Genomic DNA, 11419 nt, shown 5'->3' on the forward strand with positions numbered 1-11419 from the left:
GATTTTGCTATTGGTACACCTGCGTGTTTAACAATTTTTAAACCGTTATAAAAAAATTGCCTGATAAAAATAAAGAAACACCTCATTTTTCATTTTAACAAAATTCTATTTCATCGATCCATAATCGTTAAAAAAAACCCCGCGTTCAATGAAATAAGATAGGTACACCATGTATATACTACGTATTTTTAACTACCTATATAATACGTAAATGCCCACTGTGCAATGTTGGGATTATTGATAACATTTTTAGTTTTAGCATGGTCATATTATTAAATGTGTTTAGTATTGATACCTACCAGTATTAATAGATTAATACAAATTGTAAAATACCTATTGTTGATTTCAGTGTTTTGTCTTCACGAGCTATAATTTTTAATCATTATTAATATATAGGTATCTCAGTATTGGTTGACTTAAACAACTGAAATATAAGATTATAATGTTTAATTTGTATAGCAAATAATGTTGTATCATTTGATATCAAATTATTAACTATTATAATTTTTTTAGAGAATTTCGAAAAATATAATCATAAAAAGTTCGATGAATGGCGTTCAAGTAAGTTATTTAATCGAGCATCTTTGTGTTTTTTAATGAATACTTTTGCGTAACATAAATACATTCCAAATTTAAGATATCATTATTCATTATTCATTAATAAATAATCATAATATGGATTTAATATCAAATTCCTTAGAAGTTTTCAAAAAATCAAAAAAACCACACTGTAAAAAATGTATACACCTAGTAGGTAACGACATATTTAAAAAAAACTCTATTTTGGTCTCACCCGAGAGAATATATTTTTATTAGAAATAACTCTGACTTTCACGATGAATGAATGTTCCAGTTTAAAGAATGGGGTACATTTCACTCAAACTCGATCATGAACGAACTAATAACTGTTCGCTTTTTAGATTCTGAGTGGAACGATGAATGTATTGATTTTACAATGATGTGTGTTTTTTTATTTATTTTTTTTTTTTTTTGTGTCTGTCATCACTTTTTAGGACAGTAAAAGTGCTTGGATTTTCTTCAACAGTACCTTTTCAGATAGGAAAGTGCATCTAATTGGTACATTGGGGGGTCAAAAGTAACATTCCAATAGTTTTCAAAAGCGCCGTGAAAAACAAAAGAAAAATTAAGGAAAAACGGGAATTTTTACTCAAAATCTGTGTTCGAGAAAATTGATTTTGGTTTTTGGTGTAACATTAAAACGAATGACTGTAGATACATGAAATTTTCACTGGTTGTTTATATTGCCATTTTCTATACATGATAAAGTTTTCAAAATATTTTGATTTGTTTTGAGCTATTTACGGACAATTCCAGTTTCCAATATAATTAGTTTTTTTTCTATGAATGTCAATAAAACTTTATTTGTTGAGAAAAAATACTTGAAAATTTAATACAAGGCTCCTACTATATTATTACAATGACATTTGAAAAATATTAAAAATCCTTAGTCACAGTTTTTTTCTATTAGCATTTAAAGTTTAAAAATTGACAAAATATGGAAAAATCACAAAAATTACCTAATTATTTTGAGTTTATAATTCGTAAAAATTTTTCTTTTTAGAACTAAGATTTTAAAATGTAATACAAGATTCCTTATAAAATAATCTACATTTATCAACAAAAAAAATGTCTATAAGAAACTCAAATTAAATTTTTGTGAGCGTTTGAAATTCATATTTTTACAACATTTGGTATTTACTCGATTTCTTACGTAACGATTTTCTTATTTTCTTTTTTTCCTATAAATATCAATAAAATTTTATTTGTTGGTTAAAAAAGCTTGAACATTTAATAGAAGGTTCCTATTATATTGTTTCAAAGGCAGATGAAAAAAAATTAAAAATCCATAGTCACAATTATTTTTATAAGCATCTAAAGTTCAAATATTGACAAAATACGTAAAAATGACGAAAATTTGTAAAATATTTTTAGTTAGAAATTCATGAAAAATTTTCTTTTTAAATCTAAGATTTGAAACTGTAATACAAGGTTCCTCATAAAATTGTCTACCTTTTTAAAAAAAAAATTTCTACAAGCAAGTCAAGTTAAATTTTTATGAGCGTTTGAAATTCATATTTTTACAACATTTGGTATTTACTCGATTTCTTACGTAACGATTTTCTTATTTTGTTGTAATTAAAAAATGAACGACTGTAGAAACTTGAAAATTTCACTGAATGTTTATATTACCATTTTATATATACGATAAAATTTTTAAAATAATTTGACTCTTTTTGAGTTACGGACATTGTAAGTTTTCAATTTTTTTCTATAAATATCATTAAAGTTTTATCTATTGGGCCAAAAAGTGTAAAACATTAATACAAGGCTCCTGATACATTGTTACAATAGCAGTTGAAAAATATTGAAAATACATAGGCACAATTATTTTTTATAAGCATTTGAAGTTGAAATTTTGACAAAATTTATCAAATTTAAAATTGAATAATTATTTTGTAGTTAAAAAATTATAAAATGTTCAACTTTTATATCTAAGGATTGAAAATTTAAAACAAGATTCCACGTAAATATTTAACTCTGTTACCAACAATTCTAAGAAATATATTAGCTCAGTTTATTTTTATAGTAATTTTAAGTTCAAATTTGGACGAAATTACATATTAAAAAACCTAGAATAACTATTTTAGTTATTTTGTAGTGATTGTATAATATTATTCGTGGGTACTTGAAACTTCTAAAGTATACTATTATATATCTATGATAGTACCACGGTTTGTTGTTGATGTATAACGCGTTACCTAATGGATATTGTGATATGATTAAATTGGAATTTATTATTGATACCTATTATAGGTCAATTTTTTTTTAATACTATAGATAAGTATGCCTATAATAGGTATGTCTAATACCTAGACTAACAAACCGTCTCCGCTCAGAATCGTTTTTCTTATATAGTGATATTATATCATTGAATTCAAATTTATTACTATCCATTATACAGTGACCCACTTGTAACCTTCTGTACAGCAGAGCGACATCCACTTACCCACCTTTTTTAATTAAGTTGGCAATGGATAAAAATGATAAAGAAATATTTTAATATTAATTGTGTTTGTAAAGCGTTAAACCCAGAGGAAGTAAAACTCGTACCCATAGTTTTTAAAAATAATTGCTGCTAACAATTGTATTTAATTAGTAATATAATTACAATCAAATAGGTAGTCTAAATCAAATTTTATTTTCAAAACACATTTAAAAAAATCATGTTTATTATCATAAAGAAATACTAAAACTGGTATTCCTATTACCCAATCTTCGTCAATAAATACCTAATTAATTAAATATTATACAAAATTATGTTCAAACTGAAAATCACATACAAATGAACTATGTATGAATACTTAAAAGTACGTAGGAAAAAAAAGTGATGAAAACATAAACGACAATGAAAAATGTATAGGTACATCGGTAAAAAAAAATTAAAATTCTCATACCTACACTGACACATTTAAGAAGAAAAAACAATTTAAACTATATAAACTTGGACTTTGGCGTCTGGTCGCTCCACATGCCATTGAAATAATATATTCTTAAAAAATTGAAAAATAATTATTTCAATACAACTGCTTTTATTGTTTTTAATTATTATTTTCAGTTACCCCCTACCATAGCAATTGTATTCACTAATACATAAAAATGACTGCTATAATTGTATGTTTTATATAATTGAGAGATATTTAAATTAAATAAACTATTTTCGAACTTTTAACCAAACATTATTAATTAAATTATATAATTTAGTAAATAATTCTTGATCATAATTAAAAACTACTCTTAAAATACATTTTAAGAAAAAATGATATGAATTATACTATAATTTTGTATTTAGGTATGTAATAGGTAGAGTAGGTACGAAAATGGGCAATTGGGTAAAGTATTATATGTACACCTTATCCATATGAACAGTATAATGTTATATAATGTTATATCCACCTTAAATATGTACAATGTACACATTATGTAGTGTGCTGTGGATACAGTATGAAATAGAGAAAACCCAAATTATATTAATCCGAGAAAAATATTATTTATAAGTAAACTAATTACTAATAAGTTATTATATTATAATAATTAAGGAAACATTTTAAAAATTAAATAGATAGGTATAATAGTAGTTTATTTGAACAGTTTAAATTTAAAGTAACCCACCAGTTTTACATTTATATTTATTTAATAAACATTTACTTATACACAGACAGTTTTTAAGACCATGACCACCAGAAAGAAATTTTGCAATGATTTTGCACAAAGATTTATTTGTAGCCGAAGCCCAACACTTCTAAAAATTTCTATCAATGGTTTAGAACATACAGACAATTAATTCATTGAATAAAGTTGAAGAAGAGTACCATTTTTATTTCTGAAAATGTAAGATGTAAGTGCTCTGAAATGTTTTAATTAAAATAAATAAATATTCGCCTAAATATAACTTGTTGACTGCTACGTCTTAAAAATCGTTCAAATGTATTAAATATATAAACGTCGTTCACGTTCACGTCCTAATTGAAAAAAACGAGTGACGTTCACGTATCGTTCACTAAATATAAACGTGATACGGTGAACGAGGGTTCATGAACGACGTTGTTTCCATACACTGTACCTATATAACTACAATTTGTAAGCAGAAATACTTTTAGAGAACAATATTATATCATTTTAAGCTTTGCTCTTCACGACTTTTTTCTGAGTTGCAGAAATTTAAACTCAAATATCTATCAATATATTTATAACTTATAAGTTATAAGTTGTAACTTATAGGTAACAGTTTATAACCATTGCCAACTAAATTTTAAACTGATGAAACATACGTATTTTAGGACGCTTATCAGTACAGGTTATAGACACGTCCAGAGCGCTGTTAATATTTAGTTGTAGGAAGGTACTTATGAAAGTGTTTATTTTTATTCTAGTTTCAATAATTTAACTTGACAGCGCACTTGGGATGTGGACATGTGGTTATAATATTTAGGTCAGTTTAGGTCCTGAAAAGTGGTCAGTAAGATGGCAAGGTATATCATATTGTATTAAACCTGTTTGGAAAGTTGCTAGGTTGATCCAATTTCGGTATGGGAAAAAAAATCTATTACCATTGAATTTAAAAATACACAGATAAGCAATAGCCTAGGAGTTTTCGGTGACTACAAATATGCTGTCATCCGTTATGTTTGCTGTACCCGTTTACATTACCTACGCTTGATGCAAACGGATACAGTGAACCTAGCTAAATCCTCAGTTTCATAAAATTTGTATACGGTTGAATTATTACTCTATTATTTTATATATATTTATAATTTACAATAACATTAACTACATATTTTAATACTTGTATAGAATACAATGGTAAGTATAAATTATGTTGATCACGAATACCTTAATAGATTAAAATAATAATAATATAATATAATATAAATATTTACCTATTTTATTATCCTGTTTTAGTGTTAATTATTGTGAAAATGTGTAATATGTAATAATTAAAAAATGTGGAAATCTGTTCTTCTGGATTTCGATAATAATAAGATGATCGATTTGCACTATAAAAGGGATCTTTTATAAATAATTAATAATTAAACAATACAATAAATACTTATAAAAGGAAAATTAATTTTTAACTTATTTTATCATATAATATAATGTATGCATATTATAGCAATTAAAATAATTGCTTAGAATAATAATCAAAATATAGTAATAATTGAATATTAAAAATATACATTGGTAATTATAAAACCAAAACTTAGGTTATCTTAACAATGTTACCACTGTTCCAAATATGACTTGTAATTTAAAAGGTTATGTTGCGCCTTGCCACACCTACTTTTTATATCGCGGTTTGCGGCGACGACTTGCGGTGTGTTATGGACGGGAGAAGGTGACCCAATGAGTTTATATTAACAGAGACAGCTCAATGGCACTTACAATAGCGCTGAGCGCGAATGTTATAATAATAATAATAATAAATATCAATACAAATAAATAATCATATCAATCATGGGCGCCCTATTATTACTTAAATATAATACAGTTAACTTCGCGATGACTATAGTAAGCCACGCGACCATAAATTATACAAAACAAAATATAATAATATAATATAATAAGTATATGAACCAAAACCTGACGACTACAATGTCGTAACGATGCAGGGCATGGTGAGGATAACCAGACGTCAGCGACGGCAACTCTCTGGTCCGGTGCTGGAACGGCGACGGCCCTTCAATTGCATCTACAGCCACAACGATCACGAGTAGCGAGAATACGGCCAAATAATCCTATCCGACTATTTCGGGTGGCACGTATCTCAGCGTTTTCAATCAACGCGACGTGTCGTACGACCCGCGGGACGACGACTTAATAATAAAAACGCGATGCCGTACACGTGGTCCACAGGGACACGCAAAGCACGCGGCGAATTAACAGACACGACGACTTAACGCTAGAAACGCGTCGGCCGTAAACGTGGTCCACAGGGCACGCAAGGTAGGTGGCGGCGAACGGACGCAACGTGCGTCAGGTTCGACCGCTCGGAAAAGACAGAGACGCTGGCGGCACGGCTGTCAGCGAGCAGCCACAGCATGCAAGCTCGCGCTAGACACAACAGAGGGGGGTAGGCCGCCTCGAGCACTTCCCATACTGTCGGAGGCTCGTCGGCAGACGATGATAGTCGGCGGGGAGTTTAAAAATGCGTCCGTGCTCGAACAGGTTAGGTAAGGTTAGTTAAATATATTGACAACTATTATATCTTTTTACATCTCTCTCTGTAGATTTAAGTTAACTAATAGTTTTCTTATGAAATTTAAAAAATACATATATGGCCTCATAGAATCTCTTATCAACATGATTATATCATTAGATGACGAAACAATTATTTAATTATTTAATTTTAGTTTCATTGAATCTTTTAATAATTATCTACATAGAATTATTTTCATGTCTAAAGTATTTGAATTTGTATTATATTATTGTTCAAATATTGGTATAATTAAATTTATTGTAAGGGTCGCTTTATTTGTTAAAATGTACAAAATAAATAAAAGTCTTTGTCAATAATATAATTAGCATTGGCCAGATGACAAGTGTACTGAAGAGATATAGGTGGAGGTATGATACATAATATCTATTTTGATGTGAGTGGCTTGAATGGATTTGCTTGAAATTGAAGTAGAATAGTGTGGTTATAATATAATATTTGAGTATTATTGCAGAACCAGCACGTTCTATTTTATCAAGATGTTCACAATATGGTAGGTTGAATAATCGGAAATTCTGAAAGAAGAATGTGGAGTAACGCAGGCTTCACTTATTAACATTTTGTCGATATTTACTTCTTTAAGAAGATCATTGAGTTCACATATTTGTTGCATATTATCGCATTATAATTCTGAAGTAGGATAGATTTCAGGTAAAGAATAACTTGGTTTTTTCCACTAGACAAATTCCTTGCCAGTCGACAACTTCCTTGCTGTTAATTAAGAAAACTGCCACAGCGCTCGTCCACTTCATAAGGAATGTTTCATTTGCACAACCTATGCACAACAAAACGTACAAAAAAGGAAAAACAGCCTTTTTTTCCCGTCGAGAAAGAACATTCTAGAAAAAACAAACAAACAACAACATGAGTAACAACATCCAATCGAAAACAGTCGAGCCACGTCAATCGACGCACGTAAATCAGTTGCAGCAAACTACTGCGTATTAAAAATGTCTGGCGCAAACAGTGGTAGAAAAGTGGTTATTTTATTTATCAACTATATATTGAACTGTAGATGAAGTTGAATTCGGAGTAGCCTCAATATTTGAGTTAAATATTGGTGATTAGGATTTTTGATGTTAGTTGACAGAAATTACATGTGAATTTGGTATCTGGTATCGTTGGGAGTTAGCAGAGTGGTCATCCCAACAACGATCACATTTTGGTAAAAGGCTCGAGGGTTTTTGTAACATGTTGAGCATTTGTTGGAAACAGAAAGCATCCAATTCCTTGATAAGTGAAACTTTGTTATGTTTGTTTGATTACACGGGGGACACTCTGATATTTATCTTAGTGAAGTGTTAAAAAATTACAAAGACGTCTTTGTTGCTGTCTTTTCATATTTCTAGAAGTATGACCAAGTGATTGTAGTAATTTATTTTATTTTCACTATAAACATAATCTACTGAGTATGCCTTGTCGAACACAAGCTTTTATTTTTTGATTGGTAAGTGTGAAAACCTGTTTTGTTAGATAGGAATTTAATAGAGCAATAAAATTCCACTGGATCAGTAGGGAGATTAACACAAATCATCTTACTTTTGCAACAGTAATATTTACCTTTTGCAATTCCTTTAAATTAGCTACAGAAAGTTTCAAGTAATTGACTAGGGAAAATAAAGTTTGATTGAGGTGGGTAACTTGTGATAACAGGTTTCAAACAGATTATTTTTACCATATTGTCGATTCATCTATTAGGATTGTCGGTTACTTTGAGCTCGTTTGAAAACAATTATAGAAGTATTTGGTTCCAGCCTTTTCCACTTTCAACGACCTTGGAGAGTGTACAAATATTCTTTCAACCAACGTCGTTAAAAGAAGTTAAACAACTGTCAGAATAAGATCAAATCGAGAATAAATGAACCACTAAGTGTACCTAGGCAGTGATTGGGAAAAATGCGTTCTATTTTACATGAACGAGCCACGAATGTGGTCAATCGAGGGATATTTGAACGTAGGATTAACGAATAGGATTGCCGACCGGGGAGGCTGAGTTTCACCGAAAAGGAGTTGAACAATCACAATTTTTTTTAAAGTTGTAATTCTTTACAAGCAATGAAGTGCACAGGACCAGCTAGTTATATAATAATTGTATAGTTATATAAATAAATAAATAAAAAATGTTCAAATGTATAGCTTGTAATAATTATATAGGTACTATAATATTATCTATGATTTGTGCATAAACATTTACTTAGTATTTGTGTTCAATTAAATTTAATGTGTTACAGTTCTCAAAGGATTCAATAACTTCAAAGAATTTTCGAGACAAATAAAAATATCACGTATGTTGTACACCAATAAACTTACTAATGGTTACTGAGAGATTAGAATATTGGACATTTGAAATACAAATTAAATATATAAATATATATTTAATGCAAATTAAATATTAGATTAACATCAAGCAAATACGATAAAAAAAAAAAAGATGGGAAAGTGGGTGTCACTCTGCTGTACAGTAGATTTCAAGTGGCTCACTGTATAATGGATGATATTAAATTTGAATTTAATGATATTATATCATTGTATAAGAAAAACGATTCTCAGTAAAGACAGTGATATTATTGCTATTATACTAAAGATATTTGATCATATTATTATTGTGAATTAAGTAATTTATATTTTACCTATTTAGGTGGGACTTTGTTTTAAATTTTTAATTCTTATAGGCTATAGCTATAAAAGAAAAATGTTGAATATTTTACAAATTTTTAACTACTAAATAATTTGTCAATTTTCAATTTGATAAATGTCATCAACATTTTAACTTAAGTGATTATAAAAAAAAAAAACATGACTATACATTTTTAATATTTTTCATCTGCTATTGTAACCATATATCAGGAGCATTGTATTAATTTTTCACGCTTTTTGACCTAACAAATAAAATTTTATTGATATTTATAGAAAATAAAACTAAAAAAAATTGAAATTTAAAATTGTCCTCCAACAGCTCAAAATGAGTCAAAACGTTTTCAAAATTGTATGGTGTATAGAAAATTAAAATGTAATCTTTCAGTTAAATTTCCATGTATCTAAAGTTATTCGTTTTTGAATTACAACAACATAAATTCGCTACACGAGAAATCGAATGAATATCCAATGTTGTAAAAATATGAACTTCAAACGTTCATAAAAATGTAATTTGACTTTCATGACTTCATGTGGACATTTTTTTTTACAAAGGTAGACAAACTTATGAGGAATATTGTATTGCATTAACAAATCTTAGATTTAAGAAAAACAAATGAATTTCTAACTCAAAATAGTTTGCAAATTTTCGTGATTTATACGTATTTAACAATTTTAAAAACTTTAAAAAATTATATAAAAAAATTGTGATTACGGATTTTTAATATTTTTTATTTGTCATTGTAATAATAATATATTAGAAGCCTTAAATTTTCAAGCTTTTTTACCCAACAACTAAAATGTTATTGTCATTCGTAGAAAAAAAAACTAAAAAAATTGGAAACTGAAAATATCCGTTTACAGTTCAAAAAAAAAACAAAATTTTTTGAAAATTTTATCCTTTAATAAAATGTAAATATAAACAACCAGTGAAAATGTTATGTATCTAGAGTCATTTTTTTTAGAGTTCCGCCAAAAACCAAAATCGATTTTGTCTAAAACTGATTTTGTGAATTCTCGGTTTTCGTTAATTTTTATTTTGTTTTCCCGGAGCTTATGAAAAGTATTGGGAATTTTAAATATTGACCTCCCCAATGCACCAAAGAACACAGGATAGTGTAGTGTATAAATATTTTGATGTATGATGACTAAACATAAGATGTCTGCAAGATCTAAACTATCTCCCCGATCCAATATCTAAACTCATACTTTATAATATTATTTTGTTAATTTTTTGATTTTGTAATTTAATTTTGTATTTGGTTGATTGTAAAATATTGAATGTTGCTGTTATTAATAAAAAATTAATTATTAAATTTTAATTTACAGTAAAATATCTAGGTAAGTAAAATCTAACTTAAGTATGAGAAAAATTAATGTTGAGCAGATTTCAAAATAATAGGTAGTCAAAATTGTTGATGTTGTTTTCACAAAGCTATATTTTTGAGTTCTGTCTGTTTAGGCCTAAAGCATTTTTTTCGATTAGAGAATAGTCCAGAAAAAAAAAATTTTGTATCATTGTTGAATTTACGTTAACAATATTTTAAATGCCAAATGTGAGTTTATGGATTTTAGGAGCTTCACCATCCTAATTGTAACACTATTGTAATTAATCACAAAACTAATTTTTGAATTGTCTGTGTGTACAGAAGGCTTAGGTAAGTAAATTATAATCAATTTATTTCAAGTAGTATCTTGTGAATATTTTATTTCATATTAGTTCTACAATATTATTTTAAAAATACACCCATCAATTTGTTATTCAAATTTTAACATTCAATACTCAAATTTGTTTGATGCTATGTAAGATGTAACGAGACAACACACTACATCAGACGTCGATAGCACGCTCGTGTATATTGGCAATACGAATCGGCTACGTACTTTCTAATTTATTCTGACGAAAAACCCGAAGTATCTACTTCACTCAACATTTTCAGAATTTGTGCGATAAAGAATTTAGGACAAATTCAAAAAAAACTTTGGGGGGGG

The 11419-nt window shown here is 28.1% G+C and overlaps 1 protein-coding gene across 2 annotated transcripts in view; it reads left to right on the top strand.

Annotated features, from left to right (window-relative positions):
• LOC100568758 overlaps window positions 1-11419 on the top strand; it is a 95146-nt gene that overhangs the window by 47309 nt on the left and 36418 nt on the right. For both annotated transcript variants that reach the window (XM_029487115.1, XM_008182568.3), the window contains exons 18-22: window positions 514-561; window positions 5374-5382; window positions 9025-9078; window positions 10757-10768; window positions 11077-11085. In XM_029487115.1, the coding sequence (XP_029342975.1) occupies window positions 514-561; window positions 5374-5382; window positions 9025-9078; window positions 10757-10768; window positions 11077-11085 (132 nt within the window). The remainder of the gene's footprint in view (window positions 1-513; window positions 562-5373; window positions 5383-9024; window positions 9079-10756; window positions 10769-11076; window positions 11086-11419) is intronic.

This window comes from Acyrthosiphon pisum, chromosome A1 (genome assembly GCF_005508785.2).
Source record: "Acyrthosiphon pisum isolate AL4f chromosome A1, pea_aphid_22Mar2018_4r6ur, whole genome shotgun sequence".
In the NCBI taxonomy this organism is placed as follows: domain Eukaryota; kingdom Metazoa; phylum Arthropoda; class Insecta; order Hemiptera; family Aphididae; genus Acyrthosiphon; species Acyrthosiphon pisum.